Here is a 26992-nt window from a genome sequence, read left to right as displayed (position 1 = left end):
CAAAATTGTATCTTCCCAAGCTTTTATTTTGTGTAGCTTTATTAATTAGTTAGCAACTGCTGAGTATTAAAGTAGTTGAAATGCTGGGATTCAGGTTAGGACAATATGAGTTTAATTCTTGCCCCACACATTTAGTAACTGAGTGACTCTGGATGAGATATTTAACCTCTGCTTGCCTCAGTTTCTTTATCTGTGAGGTGGGCTTCATACTAACATTCAACTCACAAGGTTGTTGTAAGGATCTTATGAGATAACATGTAAAGTGTTTTGCAAACCTCAAAGAACCACATAAATGCTAATATATTCTGAACCTTTTTAGTTTCATTGTAATCTCTAGAATTTAAATTGCTGAGTATATTTCTTCTGAAGTATTCAGAGGAAAGATAACATGTAGGTAGAAGATTTTGCAAGGGACTCTAAGGATAAATTCATTCTGGATTTCGTCCTGGATGTATCCCTAAATATTCAGAAAGAAGAGGCAAGATGAGACCTACATAAACAGCTGAGCAGAGAGGAAAATGCCCTGGGCTTGGACTTGGAAGACTTGGGTTTGGGGCATGGTTCTGATGCTTACATAGGACCCTGGGGAAATTACTTTATTTCCCTGAATTGTAGTTTCCCCATCAGTAAAATGGGAGTGAAGATCCTCTTCATTGCCTAACTCACAGAGTTGCTTTGGGCAGGGAAAAGTGCCCTGTAAACCCTAACATATAATAGAAATATGAGTAAATAGAATAATAACAGTAGACATGAAGTGCATATATCATTTGATCCTTACAATAGCCCTGGGAGAGAGGTGCTATTATTAACCCTATTTTACAGTTGATAGAACTGAGGCAGACAGTAGTTAAGTGACCTGCCCAGAATCACACAACTAGTAAATGTCTGAGTCTAGATTTGAAACCGAGTATTCTAGACTATCAGTCAAGCTCTTTATCCCCTGGCCCATCTGAGTGTCACTATGATATAGTGGAAAGAAGGCTAATCAGGGAGTCAAAAGATCTGTGATTCAAGACTTGCTGCTATCACAAACTAACTGCAACCTTAAGCAATGAAATCTCAGGGAAGTTTCTAAGGCTACAAATTGCAAACGAGTCACCAATCTGTATTGGTGCAGGGAATTCTCATTTCCAGAAGTTCCCTATACCAAGGAAACAATGGACCCCAAACAAAAGTATCTCTAGAAGTCTATCTTTTATCATTATCTGTTTGTCTGTCATCTATGAATTTATTCATCTATCATTTATTTATCCATCCTTCTATCATTTATCATCTATGAATCTGTCATTTATAAACTATCCATCTATCCCCTATCTATATAAGTATCATCTAACCATCTAGTTATCTATTCGTCTATCTGTATATCTCTCATCAATCCATTTGTCCATCATGTATCAATCTATCTATATATCTAACTATTATCTCTAACCTTATCTCCAGATCAATAAATGGCAAATGATGCTATCTACACACACACATTTTCTTTATATATTGTTCTCTTATATCTCTGATAAGCTCCTTAGGACAAAGGCTATTTTATTTTTGTGCCCCAATACCTAGCATATTGCCTGGCATATAATATGCACTTAAATGTTTGTTGATTGATTGATTGAGTGATTTGAAAAAAAACTGAGATCACATGGAAATCCAAACATGGAATCGCGTACTGTGCACCATGAGTTCTCAGCACATTCTCTTTGAGACCATGGGTTTATTTTAAAGAAATAAAAACAAATAGCCCTATGATTAAAAGACTTGATCTGGGCATTAGGGAGAGTCACAGAATATTCCATTGGTCATCTTATAATTTGGGTCATACTTTCTCCCTTGTTCCTAGGAATGGTGAACTTTAGTGAAGTGTCTGGATACCCTCTACTACAACACTGGAAAGTCCGTTCTGTGATGTACCATATCAGACTCAACCAAGCGACCATTTCCCAAGGTGAGTATCATAGAGCTGGGGTACAAGATGACTGAAAAAAGACTTTACAGCATTCATGTTAGCAACTGTTCTTCTCCCGTGTGTGAGAAATTAATGTTTGTATGGCAGAGTAGTGTAAGAGTTAAATTAATGTCCGGTAACAGATTCTAATTACACAGGAGGGATGACCTAACATGTAACCTGGGTCTTATAAATAATATGTTTTATAGCTTGAAATGACCTTGGGAACTAACTAGGTCCTCTACAGATAAGTAACTGAGTCCCAGAGGGCTAAGTAGTTTTCCCAAGGTCACAGTCATGCAGAGAGCAAGTGGAAGAGTCAGAATTTGGACTCGGACCTTCTATGTCCTGAGCCAGTGTGCTTTCACCTGTCCCCAGTTAGGTGACTTCCTAAAAGTAATCCAAGTAGTATAGGCAGTAATGTAATTTATATATATGTGGACAAAGGCCAGAGCCTTGGGAAATGCTTAGGTTAAGGGGATAAGGAAAAAGATTCAGCAAAGGACCCAGGAAAAGAGTCATTAGAGAGGCAGGACAACTCTTGAATAAATCCTTAGCAGTAGTTTATAGATGGATGGATGTTTTCCCAAATGGATTTTGACATCAAGACTTATTCTACATGATAATAAAGGACAGAAATGGGATCACTGAAGAAGTCACAGGAAGAAAGATTTCAGCTTGGCTTAAAAAATATTCTTAAAAATTAGAACTCTCTAAAAATTGAGTAGACTGATTTGAAAGGTATCTATTGTAGGATATTTTCAAACAGAGGCAGTTTGATTATTATTAGAAATGTCTATTAGTGTCAAAGAGGTAGATAGAACTTGAGAGGTCATCTGGTATAAGCTACTTATTTTAGAGATGAGGAAATAAAAGCCCACAAGGCAGAATTAAAACTCAAGTTTTTCAAATCCAGTGCTCTCCTCCATTGTACTACCAAATTTGATTTAGGTAGCAATTAGGACCTTTATGTTTTATCCAAATTATATGATTCCATGAGTCCTTTTCATTCCAAATGAGAAAGCTATAGAATTAAATTCCTAATATATTCCCAGAATGAGGTCTTATTTCTCTTTGAGGCTTGCATGAGTTAGAGTTAAATAATGAATGGACAGGGTGAATATAGAGCTACCGAATTCGAGAATTATCACGTAAGGAAAAGAGAGAAGAACATGAAAGGAAGATGCCTTCCCTTCTATGCATTTGTCAGGGAAGAAAAAGCACAATAAAGAAAGCAAAGAATTTCTGACTTGGGGACACAAAGCCAGAAAACTTGGGAGCAAATACTGGCAGAGGGTCCTTAAAATTTTGCTCAATGCCAAAGAATTATTTGGCTGAAAAGGATGAGGACATGGCCATTACTGATAAGAAATACAGGGCCTCTTGTGGCAACTGAAAACATCTAGAAATAGATTGCCTGCTCTTCATTCTAGGCCAGTCTGGCAAGAGAGACTCTGTTCCTATCTCCTGCCAGCTTCCTGATGATGAGCAGAACTGTGCATCTGAGGCTTTTAGCCAGAGAATGACTGAAGAAACTACTTGGTCAACAGAGAATGGTTCATACCCATTTCCCTTGATTTACCCCCAAAATTAGCCATGAGGCCAGACACCTCAGTTTTCATGTACCACATCCATCCTGCCCATGTAGCACAAAAAGGAGTCTTAGGAAAAGAGGGATACAGCTAGTCCAAAGATGGGAGGCTTTTCATTATAAGAAGGTGAAATAAAGTACTGTCATTGAAAAGAATATTGAGGACTGGAAGGAATGGAACTTAGAGAGAAATGGTCCTCTGGGAGGGGAAAGGTGGGGAAAGTAGTCTCTTTCATTCTTCTCCACTTTGTACCCTTTGACAATGGTGCTCTCCTCCTCTGCAGCTCTTAGCAACGCCCTCCATTCTTTGGATGGGGCCACTTCTCGGGGAGATTTTGTAGCATTGCTGGACCAGTTTGGCAACCATTACATCCAAGAGGCTGTTTATGGCTTTGAGGAGTCCTGCTCCATCTGGTACCCAAACAAACAGGTCCAGCGGAGGCTTTGGCTGGAATATGAAGACATCAGTAAAGGTAGGCGACCTGCCCATCAGCTTGTCTTGATTGCTATTCTAGTATATTCAACCTGGTGAAGTCTAATGACCCAATTTTTTAAAATGGTGTGATTCACCTTAGGGGACTGTGTTCTCTCTTATATTTCCAAGGTATAGGTATCAACCTAATTTCCTTCATAGGAAAAGATTTTAGATGCAATCAATCAGTCAATTAAAAAGCATTTAAGTAAGCATGTCCTGGGACAAGCACGGCAATATGTACTGGGGGCCTAACAAAGATGAAAGTAAAAGAGACCCTACCCTCAAGGAGCTTACATTCCAAAGGAAAATATCATCTTGTGCATAAAAAAGAGACAGGTAGTAGACCTAAGATTTTATGAATATAGGAAATTCCTTTTATCCATTTTATACTTCTAGCCATCTATTCCATCCTTCTATCAATGTCAGTTGAGATCTTTCCAACCATATATAATCTTGGAGACTTTAACAGATGACTGAGAAACTAAGAGACTTGCCCAGGATCAAACAGTCATTGTGTCTAAGAGGTAGGATTTGAACCTAGGTCTTCTTGGCTGCAAGGCAAGCTATCCATGACTTCATGCTGTCTATCATAGTTAAGGATAAAAAGTAAAAAAAAAATTAATTAAATCTCTTTTTCCCATTGACTTAAAGAATAATTTCAGAAGTACTTTACTCACCTCTGTTTGATCTTTAATTAGTCAAGACTATTGCTCTTGGTCACCTTTTTGTCATGTAATCAATGATTTGTAAACAGATACCAATGATGTTGGTGAAGTTATATTAAAGGAAGCAAATTCTTTTGGAAATTATGGGATTCTTTTATAACTGGGATAATTTTAAACTATCATATACTGGGTAGAACTTTGACAATGGCAGACCATATAGTGCTTTGCTTAGGCCTGAAAGCATTATGGCTTCAAAGTTAGTTTACATGGAAAAATACTTATTCCCTTATGGATACTTCCCTTTCCTAAAGTTACTAATGATGTGAGATATTCAGGAAGAATAGACACTTGACTGTAAGCAGACCTGGGGGCTATATTCTTTTTTACTTCCCTGAACTAGATCTCCCACATCCTAAATTTGACTCAAAGCTAATAGGAAATTTTGCATTATATGTTGTACTATTGTTGGATCTCACACAAAGTGCCTTTCTTGTCTGAGATTTATTTTGGCACTAAGGCTCTATTTTTGAAATTGTTTTATGATTTAATCCTTTAAAATGTTTCAATTGAGATCTTTTGATTTTATATCACCTTTGTTTCCAAATATATCCCTCCCTCCTCTTCCACCCAGTGAGGGATCCCTTATAAGAAAGAATTTGTTAAAAGACAAAAAATTAGTTCAGTAAATCCAACCAGTGCTTTAGCTGGATATGACAGTACAGGCAATATCCCACACCTATAGCCTATCTCCTCTGTAAAGAAGGATCCTAGACTGTGTGACCCAGGAGGCAAGTCACTTAACCCCAACTGCCTAGCCCTTACCACTCTTCTGCCTTGGAATTGATATTTAGTATTGATTCTAAGATGGAAGGTAAAGATTTAAAAAAAAAACTAAACAAAACAAAAAAGAAGGATCATAGGAGCTTAGATATAGAGCTTGAAGATCATATAGTACAACCTCCTTCTTTTAGAGATGAGGAAACTGAAGGCCAATAAGGTTAAATGACATGTTCAAGGTTACATGGGTAGTAAGTGTCAGGGGTGAGAGTTTGAACCTAAGTCATAGAGTCAGTGTTCTTTCCAAATTTTAGGACTTATTACTGATGGAAATTAATACCTTCCTTCCCCAAAGAATCTCCAGTAACTCCCTCAGCAATAGTTTGATCAATATGTTTCTGAAACAGTACTTAAGACATTTATTTCTCCTTTGATAGTTTTGACTTCCCATGTCCACTATTTTCCTTCTTGTGAATTGTCCCTATGATGGGACAATTTTTGTTCATTTGCTTATTTTATTATTAAAGGAGTTTTTTATTTGCATAGATATTAATTTCAAAAGACTAGTGGAGAATAGCCACTGTATTAGAATTGTAAGTTCATTGGATATAGAAGTCTTATCTCTTCATGTTCTAATGGTTAATATGAATGTATATAGAAATGCATGGTGATTAAATCAATAAGAATTTATTAAGAACCTATGAAGATGCAAGGGATGAGAATTCAAAGCAGGAAAACAGACTTAGAGTTTAATAGAAGAGGTGACATGTAAACTCTCTCTCCCCCACAACATACATGTATATATGCGCAATGCACATATACTCATACATGTAAATATATTTGTACACATATGCATATACATGCAGTACACAATCTACATATGTATAAAACATAGTTAATGGTTGGAGAGGAGAGGAGTACTTGGGATCAGGCACTAAACTCATGAAGAAGGGAAGGAAATTGTTTTCTATATCAGTGGAAAACAAACAGCAGAATCTTGAATTGTTAATAAATACGTATTTATGAACCACAAAGGGAGTGGTTACTGAATAATGGAAGTAGAGGGAGAGCCTCAAAAAGACAATGAGGAACAAAGTATATTCCAACTTTTCCACCATGACCAATGAGTAAAAATTCAACTATTTATTGCTGGAAAGGGTGACTAGGAAAATCGTCAAGAGAAAGCCATACCTCAGTGAAGATGGGGAGAGTGAGAAAGGAAAGGATTTAAGGTGAAAGCTAGTTCATAGCTTTCCTATACAGCAGACCTTGTAAGGAGAGCAGTGGAAGAGATGAGAAGCTTTAGAGTGGCACATGGTGGAGAGAGATTTGAGAGGAGGATTAGATTGAGATCAGTGGGAGATAGTGAATAGGTTTGAACAAGGACAACTTATTGAGGTTCTGAATCATCAGGATGGCCAATGAATGACAGCATGGAAGTATGTTTATCATCGAGCAATGAGTTTGTATAGGTTATCATTGTCCATAGGGTTTTGCCCTCAGATGGAATTATTCCAAGGCATTAGGCTTAATGTAGTTGCAATGCAGGAGGTTGGAGGAACTGCTGGAGCACCTAAAGCATGGTGGAATGACTTTTCAGGAAGCCAAGCACAGGAAATGCTGTCCTTATAGAGCTATGGGTAGTCAGAAAATTATGTTTCTAAAAGAGGTCCCCCATCATATTATTCTAAAGGGCCTTGTCTAAGTTACAGAATTTTGATTCTTTGTACTTTGAGTATCAGTGCAACAAAAATGTGGTCAGAGATTAATGGCATCATAGATTTAGAGTTGAAAGGGTCACCAAAGATCGTCTCATCTCATCCAACATCATTTTACAAATGAGGACACTGAAACTCCACATGGCTACATGATTTGTCTATAATCACATAAATAATAATTATCTGAGGAAAGATTTGAACTCAGGTTCTCTTCTCCAATGTCATTCTTTTTGTCCTTTCAATATGGTGTCCTCCCTGGGAAGTTTCATTGGCTTTCTGTATGGTTGATTAGTCATGCTTAATTAATGGAAACCCAGGGATAGATATATGAAACCAGACTTTCAGAGGTCAGTGTGTGATATTTCAAAGGCAAACTATTCATAAAGACATTTTACACACACACACACACACACACACACACACACATACACACAGAGTCATAAAGGCATACCTTCACATTCCCAAGTAATGTTGATTTCTAATCAACCTAATGTTGATCTTCATTTTCACTCAAAGCTTATTTGTCTCCCTACAAGCTGGGCTCTCACTAGGAGAAGGAGCACTGTGTCCTCCTGAACAGTCAAATATTAGACTTTGGGTTCTAAGCAGCAAAGGCAGAATTTGAACTCTCTCTCCAGAGGCATTCTAGGAACACACCGTCTTTGTGGAGCCCTTTTTCAAAAGTGACAAAGGGCACTGTAAGCTCTTCACTCTAAGGAAAAGCAGTCCCTCTGAGGTTGAACCTTTGCCTCCAATAACTTAATTTTAATTCTCTACATGACCTCTGCATGTGGTTTTTTGATTCCTTAGCACTATTTTTTCAAAACCTGACTTTGTAAGACCTTTTTTGTCCTTTCCCGATATCTTTGTTTAGGTTATTCTAGCATGACCTCTGCCATTTTCCTTCCTGGTTTTATTCTTGGTTTGCATTACAGGACATATATCAATCAACAACGTGTAAAAGACAGACATCTCCTTATAGGTCAGCCTTCCCCTTGTACCTGCTGAACTCAGAAGCATTGCTAAGTGTCTGATGTCAGTTCATCAGGAAACCTGGGAAGAAAGATTTCCCTCCTTCTCCTCCTCCTTTGTGATGGTGGCTCCATTTATTAAAAGAAGTCAGTTTGTTTGAATTCTGCCAAGCATAAATTAATATACTTAGTCACTAACCATTACTTAAATGGGCAACTAAGTGGCAGAGGAGATAGAGCACCAGGTCTGGAGTCAGGAAAATCTGAGTTCAAACCTGGCTTCAGAGACTTACTAGCTCTCTGACCCTGTCCAAATCATTTAGCTCTGTTTATCTCAGTTTCTTCATCTATAAAATGAACTGGAGAAGGAAATGGCAAAAAAAAAAAAAAACAACTCTAGGATCTTTGCCAAGAAAACTCCACATGGATTCAGGAAGAGTTGGACACAACTGAAACAACTGAATGAGAACACAATGAAAGCATTTATTTAGTACCTATTGTGTGCTAGGCACTGTGCTCAGTGTTAGGGGTTCAAAGGAAGGTGAAAGACAATCCCTGCTGTCAAAGAGCTCATAGTCTAATGGAAGAGATAACATGTGAATATCCGTGTACAAACAGAATAAATAGAAATAACCAATAGAAAGAAGGCACAAGAATGAAAGAAGATTTGAGAAAGACTTACTTGTAAAAGTTGGGATTTTAGCTGGAGCATAAAGGAAGACAGGGAAGGTAGGAGGCAAAGATGGACAATCAACTGGTATTGGTTTTATGAACATAGGAGACACAATGGGCAACAACCATAGGATATTTTGTTTGTAGCTGGTTGAATGGATATGTGTCATGGAAAGTGTAACAGACTTGTAGTCAAATGACAATTAAATCTAAATTCTATCTCTGACTCTTTCTATTTGTGTCACTCTCTGATACTCAGTTTTCTCATCTGTTAAATGGGGTTTATTTTTAGTACCGGCTTCATAAAGTTGTTACAAGGATCAAGAGATAATAACAGAACAGTGTTTTAGAACCGAAAGAGATTTAGCAACCACCTAGTCCAACATGCTTATTTTACAGATGGTGATACTAAGAGCCAGAAAGTTTAAATGACTTGCCTAGGGTCACAGGGAGTAAGTGACTGAAGTGGCACTTGAACCTAGATCTTCAGATTCCAAATACAGTGAGGGTGCATGACACTCAACTGCATTGCCTTGCTCACAACATTTTTGTGAGTCAATTGGCAAACCATTAGGGATCGACATAAATACCATTTGTTATGATTAGCTAGAGACAAGCTGATGGGATGTTGCTTTCCATTGTTGTATCTGGGGCCATGTTGTAACTTAACAGAACATTAAAACTAGTCTGATATTGGTCTCATTACTCCTGAATGTCCCGAGTGTTGTATAGAGAAGACAGTATTACTTAGATTATGGTCACACACACTTAAAGACTATTATTATAGTAATAACTCTCAGTTTATGGTTTATAAGTATCTGCCTTACAATTATTAGTTACAAGTTGCATGCTCATTATTATACCAATTGGGAAACTGAGGACCAAAGTGAAGACTGTAATTTCAAAGTTGGTAAAAATTGAGCCTAAGACTCTATCTTCTGCTCCCAAGTATTTTTGCCCCCTTTAAAAAAAAACAACAAAACTCTCACATTATGGCTTAGTAACCACTCTAAGACAGAACAATAAGGCTTAGGCAATGGGGTCAAGTGATTTGCCCAGAGTCACACAGGTAGGAAATGTCTAAAGCTATATTTGAACCCAAATCCTCCCATCTACAAGCCTGGCACTCTATCCACTGTGCCATCTGGATGCTCCTATTTTTTTTCCAATTTCACAGGATATCTTTCCAAATGGATACTACTGATACACTAGCTATTGATTTTTGCTAATAGGTAGAATTATAACAAACTATTTAAAGTTAGAGGTCAGAGGTTGAAGAAATCTTAGTGCTAATAATATTCTGCAGCAGCTCATCATTTATTTTACATCAGCAATTGTTGATCTTTTCAAAATAAGCTTTGTGTACACATGTACAACAGCAGATTTATCACTGAAAGATCAACATAATTAGGATACAATGGGATATTTTTAAGGATAGGTGTGTTTCTTGTATTCCAGGACAATGTGCCTGATGTAAAGCTTTGTTGCTGGTATTCCAAGTGTGGTCAAAATCAACAAATAATGAGATGGGCTGAAATATTATTCTCTCAATTGGGGAACTTTTCAAACTGTGGCCATAAAAACTCTTCTGAGATGTCTACTAAATAATAGAGAGATCAGGTAATCCAATACACATTTATTTAGCAACTACTATGTGCCAGGCACTATGTTGAGGGTCGAAAGAAAGGCAAAAGATGATCCCTTCTCTGAAGGAGTTCACAATCTAATGAGAAATGATAAAGGATAAAAGACTTTGAAAAACAGGTGGGAAGGGTGCCTGGTGTAGGGAGATGTTGAAAGCCTACAAGTGGTGCTTTGGACTCCATTATTAAGGAGAATACTTGGGAGAGAGGAGCCCTAGGGGCAAGAGGTACCAAGGAAATATGAGATTCACAGTTTATTCCATCTCACAAGAAAAAAAGTTTCTGTAGACAATGTTGAAGTATAGGAGATCAACCAGGTAGGAAATGCTGATGTGGTTGCTCTGGGCACACTCCTTAAATGGAGGATGTAGAGACCCTCGCCTATGTCTACCCATCACCCTCTCCAACTCAAGGGAGGGAAGGATCACAGGAGCAGGCAATATTGAGAAGGATGTGAATTTAATAGTTTATTCAGTCTTTCAAGAAGATAAATCTCTGGAGACAATGATGAAGTCCAATAGTGCATCCAAGTGGGAAATGATTGTAATCTGTATCAGTGCAGGGGCTACCCTCACTTGTCAGAACATGGATTATTGATGGATAATTGAGTTGAGGATTTATTGTGAATTCAAAATAACTTAAACTGAAATATTTTAACAGGTTACCAAAATCCGAGGTAGTGACCGATACCTGGGAATAATGAATACTGTGTATGTAGGGAGGAAATTTTCAAGGAAATAACATGGTACCAAAGAATATGGTCCCTCTATGGATTCAATCAGTACAGTATATTTGAATGTATATTCACATAGGAGTTAGAAAAAATCTATGTGTGGTTAGCCTATGGAACTGACACAGAATGAAAGAAACAGAACTGTAAATGTTATAAAGAAAAATCATCCAGTGAACAGAGATTTTTGGTTTAATGGATGCTAAATTCCCTTGAAGTGTCAAGATTTCTGATTATTACTGTGTGTTCATAGGTGACACTGAGTCACAGTAAGTTATTGATGAAGCAACATGAAGACATATATATTTATATATATTCCATGTGCTAATTGGTCTAGCAAAATTGCTAAAATTATTATTAATAACAATAATAATTATTAACATTTTTACAGCACATTAAGGTTTACAAAGAATTTTGTATATATCATCTTATTTGTTCCTCAAAACAACTCCTGAAGATAGATGCTGTTATTATCTCCACTTTATAGATGAAGAAACTGAGTCAGACAGAGTTTAAATGACTTGTCTAACATTGTACAATTAGTGACTGAGGCAAATATTTAAACTCAGTTCTTCTTGGCTTCAAGTCCAGGACTCCATCTACTGTGCCAACTCCCACTGGAAGCCAGAATGATGGAACAGCTAACCTGAGAGTAAGAAATGAGGCACTTTCTCATCTTTGGTTTAAGGATTAAGATTTGTTTACTTTTGGCCAGAAGTTTGCCAGCCCTAGTTCCACCTTCATTAGAGATCTCCTTCCTTTCATTCAGAGCTTTCTAGGCTTTTCTGGTCTCTGGTCACGGCATAGTCAATAAGGGAACTCTGAAGAACAGACAAAGAAAATCATCCAAGAAAGTTTAAGGTCAGATAGCACTCCCTGTCTCTTATTCGCTATCTCTATCCATAAACAGTGTCATAGCATCACCCCATGAGAAGTCAGGGTGGCATGACCCCTCCCCTGGGAGGTTTGGGCAGACCAGGAGAAATATTCAGCATGATAAAATACATATGGCATTTAGGTTTTACTTCAGACCACAACCTTTCTCTGATTGAACCATGGATCATTAAGGAACTCAGAGAAAAGAGCTTGTGTGCAGAATCGAACTGCCTTCTGCCCCCCAAGGCACTAAAAGGAGTTGGAAAAATACCAGTGATCAAGGCTAAAGCTGATAAGCTGATTTTTTTTTCCATTTCTTAAAGTACAGTCAGCACTGTCTTCATCTTGCTATCCCAAGCAGACCATACCTAGATTGCATTTATTGGTACTCAGGGGAAACCCGTTTTTCCCAGAGGCTATTGATTCTGTGTTGTTTGAAATCTTAAACAGAAGGAATTCAAGGTAATGGGACAACTCAGGAAGGTGAGATTGAAGATACTTTCACATAACTATAGTCTGATGATAGTCATTTAGAGGGTGCATCATAAAATTTAACCATTAATTATATGTTGTTTTGTTCAACAATTATTTTATGTCTTCAATTCTGGCTTATCAGCTGGATCTTTGGCTGCTTGAGACTAGAGATCATGTCTTACAGAGCTGTAACCAGTCCTCGACCACCCAGGCTTTGCACAGGACCCAGAAATCCAAGGGAGGATCATGTTTCCTTATCGGGGGATGTATTTCCTCATAACAGCAGCATATATCTGCATATCTACCTCCCAGTTCTCCATTAAGCCATGCCACCACACAATAGAATTTCCCCTAGGCTATCATCGCCAGAAAATCCATCATCATGGTACCCTTTTCCTAAATCCCATCTTCCTTCCACAAGCCCTATGAAGGCATAAGCCAGACTTAGGAAGCAGGCTAGCACCCTTTCCCAGTGCAACTGTGCCCATCAGTTATTACACCAACATATCTCCCTAGACCTTGTATATACAATAGACACAATGATTCTTTTGGACAGCTCTAGCATCTTAGTGTGTGTGTGTTGTGTGTGTGTGTGTGTGTGTGTGCGCGCGCACCTGTGACCCAATTGTAGCACCTGTCCTAGGACAGAGCACGTAGTAGCTGCCCAACAAATATATGATTGATAACTAACATAATTGGACACTTCAATATCCCTGAAGAAAAAGGCAAGTTTCCTCCTCATAATAAAAAATCATTATGGAATGGAAGCAATTCTTTCTCCTCTCAAAGCAATTTCATTTTCTGTACCAAGCACTCTGAAACAGTAAAAATGCGTTCCTCCCACCAACTTTCTTTAAATATAGCTAGGTGCCCATAAAAAAAAGAGATCAAAGGCAAGGCTCTCTTCTCGATGTTGTGAGTTTGTTATTGTTGCCTGGATCATGTTTTAGAGGCCTTATAGTAATACCCATCTGTGTAGGTGAGGTGTTCCAAGTGGGAGATTGTCTCTATTTTTAAATGGATTTCATTGAAACTTGGCACTGGTAGAATATAGATTCACAGAATTTCAGAGCTCAAAGACATCTCAGAAGTAATTTAGTCCAGGACATACCTAAAAGAAAATCTCTTCTACTGCATTCCACATGGTCATTCAGCAGGACCTCCAGTCAGGAGAGAGCCACCACCTCTACCAGCAGTCCATTATATATTTGGTTAATTTTTCATGATGAAAGTTAGTTTGCTTCTGCAAATTTTTCTCTTTGTAACTCCTACCCCTTCTTCCTAGTTATGGCCTGTGGAGGCATGATACTTAATGCTGAAAGAGATCTTAGAGTTTGTCTTGTCCAGGGGTTCTTACAAGGGTTCCATGGATATATTTCAGGAAGTTAATGAACTTAGATAGGAAAAAAATTCATCTTTATTTTCACAAAACTCTATCTGAGAATTTGAATTTCCTTCAACTATGTTTTAAAAATTAAAAATAAATTTTAATGAACTTAGGAAAAAATCCATCTTTATTTTCACAAAACTCTGAGAATTTGAATTTCCTTCAACTATGATTTAAAAAATAAAAATAAATTCATTGTAAAATCAGTCCAGAGGCAGCTAGGGAGTTTAGAGGAGAGAGATCCAGGTGTAGAGTTGGGAGGTCCTAGATTTAAATTTGGCCTCAGATACTTCCTACCTCTCTGACCCTGGGCAAGTCACTTCACTGCAAAAGCTTAGCCCTTACTCCTCTTCTGCCGTGTAACCAATAATTAGTATGGAATCTAAGATGAAAGGTAACCTCAGGCTACCTCCTACTTCTCTACTAGCCCATGCAACTATGGAGTAGAATTTCCCCAATGCTAGCATTCCCAGATTCCCATCATCATGGTGCCCTTTTCCTAAATCCTTTCCCTCCATGATCTCTATAAAGGTTTAAGCCAGATTTAGGGAGCAGCCTAGCACTCTTTCCCAGTGTAATTATGCCCATCAGATGGGCTAAACTCTATACTATCATACCTCCCTACATCTTGAATAGACACCAAACAATTTTTCATATGACCAGTTCTAGTATTTGTGTGTGTGTGTGTATGTGTGTATCTGTGACCAATTTATAGCACCTGCCCTAAGATGGGGCACATAATAAATAATTAAACAACAATGTGTGTATAGACTTCATCAGACTGCCAAAGGATCCAAGACACTCAAAAAGGTACAGAAATTTCATTCAGGTCCTTTCTTTCATGGGTAAGGAAACTAAGGCTAGAGGAAGTTAAGAAACTTGCTCAAGATCTCCTGTAGAATGGGATCTTCTGCCCTCCCACAAACTCCTGTATTTTCACTCTGCCACTTTGCATCTTTCCCCAAATTCCTTTTCTACACTGGTCAAGGACTCAGAGTTAAGATGGTCATCAGAGTCCCCATTCCTCAAGGTCTGACACTGAATGTCAATTTGTGTTCCTTTTGATAGAAACATCCATAAATAATGATGAGAATAGATCTCACTTCTATTGTGCTTTAGGCTTTACAAAGTGCTTTACCTACAGGAGCCTGAAAGATGACCAAGAACAAATCATCACTTCTCCTCCCACACATCATGGGATTGTAGTTTCTTCTGCACCAAGAAGTCTCCCCTTCCCCTCCCCGCTCCTGGAATGGGCTCTTTGGGGGGAGCTTTTTGATAAGCAGCCTGGGTGTTACTGCCTTTTAAGTGCAAAGAAGCTGTCAAGCTCATCATCAGAAGAAAAGTCTCATGAAAGAGTCCAGATGTATCAACCTCCCTTTTCCTCTCTGTTTCAAAGCCCCAAACCCCCTCTGCACCATGGCCTGCATACAGATGCATACATTTTCTTTTCTTGTTGCCACAGCGGTTGGTCCCTGGCCCTATTAATAACCCGAGTTCAAACAAGAGCGGTTACTAGGATTGAAGAACTTTTTCGATGATGTGATTTCTTTCTTTTTTTTGATGGTGGCCTGATTTTAGGAGGCGAGTCCAGTTTTCACAGGGAGTGGACAGGTCACTCCAGCAGGGTCCTAGCCAATGCCATTTGACAAAAATGTTATACTTAGAGGATAACCAGCTTCCCTAAGATGCTATGAGAATACAGAAAGGATTTGCGAATTCCTTTCTATGGAAAATTCCCAATTTCAAAAAACCATGAAATAAAAGTATATTTTAACATTCTTTGATTTAGGTGATAAATAAATAAATATATATATTTTAAACTCTTACCTTCTCTCTTAGAATCAGTTCTAAGACAGAATAGTGGGGCAGGGGCTAAGAGACTGATGTGGTGACTTACCCAGGGACACATAGCTAGGAAATGTCTGAGACCAGACCCATTGGAGGAATGGCACTTTATCCACTGTGCCACCTAGCTGCCCCTTAGGCTGTAAGTCTTAAGGAATTTTCTGGGGGAACATATACATTAATTGAATTTCCCAGGGGCTCAGGAGTTAAAGGTAGAATTTGGACCTTGTTCTTCTTGACCACAAGCCAAAAACACTTTCTACTGCCTTTTTTTAATCTTTACAATGCTGTGAAACCTTCTGCCTGATTTTATACTTCCCTGATTACTCATTTTAAACATTATTAATTGTAAATTGGATTTGTGGAAGGTTTACAAAGTACACACATATCTCATTTGACTCACAAGCACATTGTAAAGTTAGCACTATTATTTATTATCCCCATTTTGTTAATGTTTGCACACATGTTAACGTGAAGGTCAGCACTGGGATCTTGAGGGCAAAGTGGTAAAAATATTAAGTTGGAGTCAGGAAGACCTGAGTTCAAATCAAGCAGCAATTGTTAGCTATAGATATAATCGATATCAAATTATATCATGTATGTTTCTTTTTTTTGGAAGTGGACAATTTCAGGTGCTCTTCAAACAATATTTCTGTTGCTGTATATAATGTTCTTTTGGTCCTACTCATTTTACTGGAAATGAATAATTTAAGGGGCAGTGTATTTAGTGTCTAGAATTTGGCCTCAAAATAAGGAATATCTCCTTATATGATTTTATATTTTTATATATTTATATAATATTTCTATCATAAATAAAGTCCTAACTCTTACCAAAACTATGTTAACCCTCACAAGTCTTTTAAACTCTCAGTGATCTAAGCAATTCTCTTTAAGATTTTAATTTGCAGAAGAGGTATCAGCTTATAGGGGCAGGAGGGCTTTGATCATGGAGGAACACCCTTTATAGAAAAAAAAACAAACCAAAAAACTGTCCAGCCACTAACCCTGTTTTTCAAATAAGAACGTTGAGGGTGAAAGAGATGAGAAAACTTGTTCTGGGTTGCAGAGATAATTGGTTTCTGAGGTAGGATTTGAACTTACAATTTCACAACTCCATGTCCAGCATTTTTTCTATTATACCACATTGTAACAGTGTTGCTATAGAATATTGCTTTACTTATGATTAGGTGGGAGATATCTTTATTGTATGCCCATAAATAAACAGATAAGACTGAAGTGTCTTAAGGGAAAGGACCAGGTATAATACTTTTTCCCCTCTATTTTTCAGAGTGCATTACATCTAACAAGTTCTCAAATAAATATTTGTTGTGTGAACTAATGGATCCTATTTTGACTTGTCACCCAATTAGCCCATCTTTTACTCCCTAGCAACTTATTTTCTCATAGGAAATGAGAGCTTATCAACATGGTATTTCTCATATTCTGAATATAGCCCTTCTCCTCCCATTCCTCCCACTAATGATGAAAAAACTCTCCACTCAAGACTTCCTATCCTCAAGGGTTTTGTGCCCCAAAGAAAGGCAAAGAACATTGTGTAACCAAATATTAGAAGAACTCACTTGTTTTACTTCAAACTACTGAACACCCTTCCAACATTCTGGGTACCATTTAGCTTTGATATGGTTCAGAAAAAATATGGTCCTTTCCTTTTTTTCCTCTACCTTTTTCTATGCTCAGTATTTCAAGACAAATAAGATAAGACTTGGCTCTTCCTTCTCTTTGCCTCCCCTCCTTTGACACCTCTCTTTCTGTCTCTGCCAGTCTCTGTCTCTGTCTTTATTTCTCTACTCTGTCTTTGCTCTCTGTTTCTGTACGTCTTTGTCTCTCTCTGTCTCTCTTTCTCTGTCAGTCTCTGTCTGTCTATCTGTCTTCCTGTCTCTCTTTCTCTCTGTCTAATTATAGTTCCCAAACCAACTCACAGGTCAGTACTGAGGCACAGGAAGACAATAACTTGAGCTAATTGTTATTTGTCTGGCCATCTTTCTATTTCTGGTTTGCCTATGGTCTGCATTCCCCTGATTTCAGAGACCATGGCACTTGAGTGACCGCATACAGTGGAACCTAAGTGATTCAGATACTATAAATAGAACTTGACCTGAACTAAGCTTCACAAAGAAACTAGATCTCAGTAGCATAAATTAATGGTCTTAGAATCATGAGACTGGATACCAGCCTAACATAGGACACATTATATTCCTCTAGTTTTGTTTTGTTTTTTGTCAGAAAAAAGTATAATTTTATTCTTGAAAGTATCACTGAAGAAATATGTTCGAGAGTAAAAAAATAAACCCCAAACACTTTAAACAAATTTGGTGGTGACTAAAGTAGGGCAAGATAGTTGATAAGTCAGATTCTGCATCTTAGCAGTCATTCTACAAGAAATGAAAATATAACAAATGAAAATAGGAAATCTTATGACTCGTGGGAATAGATATGGAAGGAGATATCAAGCCCTTTTATCCCATTTCACATCATTTCCTTTGGCATCATTAGGGAAGAATACCTGAAAAATTCATGCCAGGCCCTTGATTCTACTCCAAACTTAGAAGATTCTCCACTTCTTTTCTCCTACATCATCAAGAACCAAGACAAGTTACCCAAGCCAGTGGAGCCAACCTGGAAGCCCCTTAGGCTTCTCTCCAGCTATAAGGAGTATATAAATTAAGAGATTCTTAAAAACTTACACATTTAAACTCATGGGAAAATATAGGTATCCCTTCTACATCACAAGAATTAAGTGCAAAGGACCTCCACAATCTGGAAAATCCTCATGAAAATTTCTGTCCCTTCCTTTATACCTGAAAAGAAGTCTGAATGTTTTTTTATGGGGTATTTGCAGTATCTTAGTGTAAAATTTTGGGTATTGGTCAAGATTATATACAGGTCGGTGTTAAGTAAAAATACTATATAAAAATAAAAATTGAAATAAATGTATTTTCTACATTTCTGAGTTTCTAAACTTGTTTTGTGTCATCAGATGGCCTTAATGTGTCATCTGTGGCTTCTACAAAGCTCCACCCAATCCCATTTAATTTCTTATGGGGATCCACATTATATCAAAACCCTGATAGAGAAAGTCATAAAGGGATACCTGAATTACCTAACAACTAACTATAATTGTCCAAAAGTGAAATGGACTGTCTTAAAAACTTGTGGGTCCATAAACCTTTGCACTTTGGAGGTCTTCAAGCAAAGGCTAGGTGGCCTTTAGTGGGTATGTTGTTATGGAAGATATTTCTTGGGCATAAAATAGTCCAAATGGTTCCTGAAGTCACTTCCAACTTCCAATAATTCTTTTAATAAAGAGAAAGGGATCTTATGCTGTCATATTAAATGGTTTTCCTGTTCTGTTTGCTCTTTTCTTCTCTCTCATCTTTTTTCTCCTGTCCTCTTTTCTCATCTTCTTGCCTGCCCTCTCTTCTCCCCTCCATTCTTATTTCTTTCTCTCTTTTTCTACAGGGAGGTAAAAGGATATATGGAATACAAAATATCAATAAAACTTATTTAAAACAAAATAAACTTAAAGGCAATGTCAGAATAGTTCTGTGTAAGTCATTGGCAAAAAAGGAAGGATATAAAATTCCAAACTTATATTTGTAAAAATATAAATAATTGTTTTTATAAGAACAATTATTATTTAAATGATAAAACAGTTGAACAGTCATGGCTCTCAGAGTAAATCATTCCTATTCTCATGACAGATCATGAAAAAGTATTTTAAGATTCAGATCAATTTTTTCTTATAAAAAAGCCCACATGAATGATTAAAAAGATTTTTTTTCCTGCCTTTTGTCATGGGAAGATAGAAAAGGTGTTCTGGCTTCAATAGAAGGACTTTTAGGAAGGGCCAGTGTTATTGGAAGGTGGTGGTAGAAAGGGAGGCATTGTGGATGTGTTGTGTGCCTACCTTTGCTTGGCTGTTGGAGAATTTAGAAGAATGGACTATTTTCCCTGTTTTGGCTAGGCATGCCTCCTCCCAGTTTCATGCATTCTGTGGTAATTGACAAGGATTGTTTAGAGGGATTCTTGATGGTATCATCTGGACAGATAAACTCTTAATCAATGACTAGGTTAGTGAATTAGGATGAAAGAGGAATCTGGAGAGCATCCAAGGTTCTTGGGCTAATTAATAGTACAGGGATACCTTATAATACTATAAGGAAGTTTTGGAATATAGAGATAGGAGATTGGCAAGATTCAAAATGTTCATACTTTTTTTTTGGGGGGGTTAGAGCTTTGGACTCTTCTATGTGGAAAATAGTACAAGCACATTTGCCCATCATTCCTGGACTTCTCTTTCCTTCTCTATTTGCCTCTCTTCTCTTCCATCATCTTCTTCTCCCTCTTTTCTCATCTCCCCGCCTACCTTCTCCTCCACTTCAATTATCTATAATTTCTCTTTTCTCCTCTCTCTGTCCCTCTGTTTCTTCCTTCATCCCCCCTTTTAATTTTCCTTTCTTAAAATGCTTTCCTCAGAATTTAGAGGTGAATACATAAAGACCTCAAAGGAATATATAGAGAGAAACAAGAAAGTCCCAAAATTAGGGACACAAATTCTTTCATTGAACATTAACCCATAACATGTTGTTTTTATAAAAGATTTTCAGAGACCTTAAGATGTGCCATTTCTGAATCGTTTTCTAGTGATGCCTTGAAAAAGGCAGCTATGTGGCACAATGGATAGAGTGCCTGGTCTAGAGTAATGAAGTTCAAACTGGTTTTACGACCTAGGCAAGTCCCTTTAGCCTCTGTTTTCTTATCTGTAAAATGAGCTGGAAAAGGAATTGGCAAACCACTCTACTTTTTTTGTGAAGGAAACCCAAATGGGGTCATGGAATTTGGACTGAAACAACTGAAAAACAATACTGATAACCTACTAGACGGAACTGGAAGATGAATCTGAAGTGACTTTGAGGAAAGGCACTGTAGGAGTTAACAATGAATTGAAAGACCCAGACTGGCTTTAGTGGGCAGTTGTAGGGATGCTCAGAAGGATGCACTTCCTTTCTTCACAGCTTTAAGAAATGTCCTTTGTAAACTGTACTCAGTTATGGCGGCTTCCTATTGAGTGTAGACAGTGGGCAGCATCTGTCCAAATAGAGTTCCTGCCCTTTAGGACTCCAGAGGGTTTTCATATAGGTATCCTTTACACCCAGACTAATGAGGAACGAAAGAAGCACCTCAAGTCAAGCCTTACCATGCTGGGAATCAAAAAGAAGAAGGCTGGAGAGGGAGGGCATTTCTCTGAGCTGGAGTTTATTGCCACAAAAAACCCCTGTACAGAACAAACATAATAACTGGGCAGGTTCAGAAAGAGCTTTTCAAATACTTTGGCATTATTGATAAAAGGGGGAGAAAAGATACAAAGAAATGCTTTCCTAGCCCAACTTCTTGACAAATCTGTGAGTTGAAATGTGTTTTGTTATAAATGAGTGTGGATGACAGGAGCAAGGGGAAAAGAAAGGATTAAGTGGTAAACTAGGAGACTGGCCATATATATATATATATATATTCCCTCTGGGTTTCCAATTGTTTTGTTTATTATACAGGTTAAGTTAATGAAGATACTTTTTGCATGTGTCCTCACTGCCCAGCTAATGTTTTTGAATCTCTCTAACTAATTTGTTTGTCTGGTGCTCTAGAGGTGTAATTAGCCCTGTGTATGGGTATATGTTTTGGTCATTTATGGCTTTATATATTTTTATTTATGTCTGCCCTGTGCCTCCTTTCAGAAATTTCTCTCTCCCTGGCCTGGGCTATGGCTTTTGCTTCTTTCATAACTCCCTTCAGGGTCTGATCGTGGGCTTTATATGAAGTATGTGCTCTGGAAATATGTGTGGTGATGATCATGCAGGTTGAGCTGGAGCTCCCAAGCTTTCTGGAGCCTTGAACTTAATAATGACAGGGAACGAAGAAGTGCCACTATTCCTTGTGGCACTTGAAATATCGTCATTGTCTTCCTCCTAGAACAAATGGATGGGGTTCAGAATTGGCAACTTATCTGTATGTTTTTTGGAAAGAAGAGAGGAAAGAAGATCATATCTGAATGAGTGCAAAAAAATTAATTAAACATTTACAAGGTGCCAACTGTTGTGCCATGTTCTGAGGCTATGACAAGCAAGCAAGACAGACTGTTGCCTCAAGAAGCCTTCAGTCTAACAGAGAAAGACAAATAAAGGAGAGCTAGAATTGGAAGGGGGTGGGTTACTAGGACCCAATACTTTGGAAAGGGCTAGAGAGTGGCTTGTTTCCAGGCAAGATAATATGAAATCTTCCTTATCAGAGCTTAAAGTCTGAAAGGAAGAGTTTGAATTCTGGAGATGAAAGGATGGCCAGACTGTGCATGGCCTAGATGGGGAAATGACAAAAATGGTCTATTAGCCTTGATTGGAGCAAAAAAAAAGGTAATAATTCACCCAAGAGAGTCCAGGGTCCCAAGGATAGCAACCTTACAATTCTTAGGACCCAGCAAATATTTAGTGAATGAAAGAGAGTATCATCAAAACTGGTGAAGCGTTAAAATACTTGGTTTACTAGGAACAGTTAGGTGGCTCAGTGGATAGAGCACCAAGCCAGAAAAATAGGAGGTCCTGGATTCAAATCTGGCATTAGGCAATTCCTAGCTGTGTGATCCTGGTCAAGTCACTTAATCCCATCTGCCTAATCCTTATGGCTCTTGTGCCTTAGAACTGATACTTATTCTTTTTTTTTTAAACCCTTAACTTTCATCTTGAAGTCAATACTGTGTATTGGCTCCAAGGCAGAAGGGTGGTAAGGGCTAGGCAATGGAGGTTTAGTGACTTGCCCAGGGTCACAGAGCTGGAAAGTATCTGAGGCCATATTTGAACCTAGGACCTCCCGTCTCCAGGACTGGCTCTCAATCCACTGAGCTACCCAGTTGCCTCCACTGATACTTATTCTAAAAAATTTCAAAAAAAGAAGAAAAGATTTTAAAAAGAAAATACTTGGTTAATTGGTATTTTCTGTTAATAAAATACCACATAAACCAGCGTTTGCAAAATATGACAGCACCCTAAGTCAGAGCAGCAGGACATCCCTCTTCCTTACTTTCCTCCCTGTGCCCCCCATCAGAGAGCCATCAAAAATCATGTAATGTCAGACTTTCCCTTAATGGCATGACATATTTGGATATAGTCAGATTCACCCCCAAAATGACCAACAGCCTTTGTGTATTTGTGCAATCTTCCTTTTCACTTTTACTTCTTAGTATCCCATTTTAGAATACTTGTCTTTCTTCAAGAATGAACTCAAAGGCATCTTCTGTAGGTTGTCTTTCTGGGACCCTCAAGATGGAAGAGTATTCATCTTTAAGGTCACCTTCCAACAAAAGTCCTTTTCATTCAAAAAATATTCCTCGTGACTTGTGTATATTTGGGCAAGTCACTTGACCTTCAAAGGTCTGCAGTTTCCTCATCTGCAAAGTGAAGAGGAATGCACTATATATAGCCTACAGCCAGTTTCCTTTCAGCTCTATATCCACGATCCTGTGATTCAAGGCCCTTTTGCACAAGGTCATATCCATCACTAATTGAATGAAGATCAAGATAAATCCAGTGAGCACTACTCGGGCAGGCCCTTGATAGACATCTAATGATGGAATCCTATCCCTATCCAGATACTAATTTGCAGTTCACCAGAGTTTCCTAACTCCAATATTTCAGGAATGCAATATTCTATAAATCTTCCTTTGTCCTTTCCATTTTGGGGAAGGGGGTGATTAGTCTGTTTCTTGCAACAGGAATTAGAGTAGCTTTTGCTTGGAAAGATTTCATTTTGGAGGGTAAGGGAGAAGGAAACATATTTAAAGTTTCTTAGCAGTAGCCAGAGGTCATGATTTTTTTTTTAACTTGCTGATTCTTGCCATTCAGAGCATATGTTTCCTTGTTATCTTTTAATTGGTTTTTATTCTAAATTTAAGACTAAACTGCTCGTGGTAGCAGCAGCTGTGAGAACTGGTATGGCGCATGTCAATTCCAAAAACGTGTGAGAAATCAGAACCTTATTAGTGTCTCCCTCTCCTTCCCCCACCATCATGCCCAGATTGCATTAAGAATCGTAAAATTTCTCATTGTGCCCTTTCTTAGCAGTAGCAAAAAGCAGCATGGTAGGAAAGAAAGCATTGGATTTGGGAATTAAAACTCCATTTTTGTCCTTGACTCCAATATGAACTCTCCTTCTGACTTTAGACAGCTTACTTCACATCCCTGGTCTCAAGTTTCCTCATCTATACAATACAGGGGTTTGACTATCTGATCTCTGGGGTCTCATATAACTCTAAAATTCTCTGATGCACCTCGGTAAAAAAATAACAGAAATCTAAATGTCTAACTAGGACAAGAAAGCAATATACTAGCACAAATGAATCATTGAAAATGGACTGGAGGCAGGTATCAGCATATCACTGGAGTTTGAAGTTCGGTATCTGACCTCCCCAGAAAACAAACAAACTAGAGAATGGTGGTAAAACCCTCGGAGAAATCCAGTAAGTATGTTCTGGAGACAACTAGACCAATTTGATTTTGACAATGTGATTTATCTAAAGGTTCTTCATACCTCTATTACCCCCAGAAAGAGTGAACAAAAAGAAAAACCAACTTTCATAGGAGTTATCCTTGACCTCCCAGCTCTATCATCCCCCATATGTAAATCATTCTCCAAATCCTACCTATTTATCTTCCAAAATACACCATGCATTTCCCCTCATTCTACATTCCCCCTGTGATCCAGCCTAGTCTAGACTTTCATTAATAGCAATGACTAACATGTATTAATCTCTTATCACCTGATGCTTGGATTACTGCAACAGCCTCCTGATGGGTCTTCTTATCTCTAGTCTCTGCACCCTCTCCAAGTTTAAATGCCTGACTCAACTTCCTGGCAGGTGAGGAACTGCTTTCAATTATGCTGTAGTCTTGTTTGAGAATCTGTAATGATTCCCAATTGCCTACTGCATCAAATCCACACTCCATAGTTTGGCTTTTTATTCCTGTGATATGGCCCCATACTATCCTGTGTTTGTATAACCTTATTTTTCATCACATATAGAATCATAGCATTTAGTCAGTAATCAATAAATATTTATTGAGTACCTACTGTGCTAATTACTGCTGCAAGGGGCTTTAGAGGTCATCTAGTCCAACAAGTAACCCAAAAGAACCCAAACTTTATGATACCAGAGAAGTGGCCAGGCTGCTAAGGGGGTTACTACTTAATTTTTCTTAGACTCTATTAAGGGATCCCCAGAAATACATTATCTTCCGCCTTATTAAAGGACTTCTACAATGTTGTGTTCAATTCTAGATGCCATATCTCAAGAGGGTTTGGTATTAATATTGATTATGGGCAACTAGGATAATGAAGGGTCCATAAACTGTCATATAAGGCTGAAGGAATTGAAAACATTTAGTCAGCTAATCAATAAACATTTATTAAGCATCTGGTGTTTGCCAGACACTCTTTTAAGCACTGGGGATGCCAAAAGAGGCAAATGCTGGTCCCCTGCCCTCAAGGATCTTACAATCTAATAGCTAGGGGTGGGGTGTGTGTGTGTGTGTGTGTGTGTGTGTGTGTGTGTGTGTGTGTAGAAAACATATCAAAAGAAGCTGAAGAAGAGTATGAGTACTTGGTGCAAGGGCATGGCAAAGTCCAGAGGAGTGCAGCCATGTGAGAAATAAAGATAACTGTCCTGGACACCTCCTTGAACACAGGATCTTGGAGGAAGTCTCCATTTTTAGCCTGGAGAAGAAAAGGTTTTTGGAGAGAATGGATTTCCCATATATTGTTTGGTCAGGTTTTTTTCCCCTCTTGATAGTATTTGGAGTAATTGTGGGAGAGAACTACTTCTTACCCTGCTCTTTTTGCGAGTTCTATCCTTATCTGCACTCCCATGAAGAACATGCAGCAAAATGGTAAATCATTCAAGAAAGATTTAGCAAATGTTTGCCATGTCCACCCATACTGTGACTGGGAATCACATGAGACTACAATTTCTGCCCCTTCTCCCCTAAAAGCGGGATTTGGATAGCCACTTCCCTGGAGACCAATGAGTCATTAACTTGATGAAGAACAAAGAAATGGCAATAATAGGTAGTTAATGTTCCTAATGCCTATAGTATGTGAAACCCACACTCATTGTTCTGGCTTTTGAAAGTCCCCCATGTTATGGTCCTGCCATAGGACCTTATTTCTCATCACTTACAGAATCATAAAAGTTAGAACTGGAAGGGACTTCAGGGGCCATATAATCCAACCAGTAATCAAAAAGAAGCTACATCTTACAGTACCAACAAGGAGTGAGACTGCTAAAACAATGACAAAAAATAATGCTGCTGCTTATTTAATCTTAGACTCTAATAACATATCACCAGAAATAATAGATCCATTATCTTCTGCCTTACAAATTTGGTATTGTGTATCGTGAACTGCCTTGGTCCTTGTCTGGTACTGCATTTTGTGAACTGAACATGAATACAATGTTTAATTGGACTCAGGAGGTGTCAGTCTTCCCCAGCTTATTGATTTGAGTTAGTGTTGCCAGAAGAACCCTGAGGTGGGAACTTGGGACAATGTAGAAGATTCCAACTTTCAATATCAAATAGGCATAAGTTGGGCTGTGATGCTGGCAGCTGACAGCTCCTTTCCAGAGGAAATATGGAAACTGCCCTTACAGAAAGACTATCCTGAGAGGTTGTGTAGAAGTGAGTGAATGGTTTGACCCAAGTCAAACAATTAGATGTTGGCAAAGCAGCCTCTAAAACCCAGGTTCTTTCATCCAATTCAGAACACTGTGTGTTACAGGGAGAAAAATTCTGGATTTGGAATTAGAGGATCTGAATTTAAATCCTGGCTTTTCCATTTATTGTGTGACCTTCAGCAAGTCACTTAAACTATCTCAGCCTCAGTTTCTTCATTTGTAAAATGAGAAAGTTGAACTAGATAATCTTAAAGGTCCAGTCTATCTATGAATCCATAATTACTATGCCACACAATTCATTACTTGATGAATTTTTTGTTTGAGGATTCAAAATTTTACCTTCCTTTTTTTTTAATTAAAAAGAAATGTGTAGTTTCCAGTGCTCTTTCCACTTTCTTTCCTTCTTAGTTACATTAAAAGAATTTACCTAATATCCAGCTAGCTCAAGGGCCAATACTATGAGCTTTGAGTCACTACCAAATGAGATA

At 38.1% G+C, this 26992-nt stretch overlaps 1 protein-coding gene across 1 annotated transcript in view; it reads left to right on the top strand.

Moving 5' to 3' along the window:
* The window catches only part of ASTN1 (astrotactin 1), a 466613-nt gene that overhangs the window by 386252 nt on the left and 53369 nt on the right, over nt 1-26992 (top strand). Inside the window, exons 14-15 of the mRNA XM_044674890.1 lie at nt 1838-1942; nt 3818-4006. Coding sequence (XP_044530825.1) covers nt 1838-1942; nt 3818-4006 — 294 coding nt within the window. The remainder of the gene's footprint in view (nt 1-1837; nt 1943-3817; nt 4007-26992) is intronic.

The sequence above is a fragment of the Gracilinanus agilis genome, chromosome 4, assembly GCF_016433145.1.
Source record: "Gracilinanus agilis isolate LMUSP501 chromosome 4, AgileGrace, whole genome shotgun sequence".
NCBI classification, from domain to species: Eukaryota; Metazoa; Chordata; class Mammalia; order Didelphimorphia; family Didelphidae; genus Gracilinanus; species Gracilinanus agilis.
This window is presented reverse-complemented; position numbering and strand designations above follow the sequence as displayed.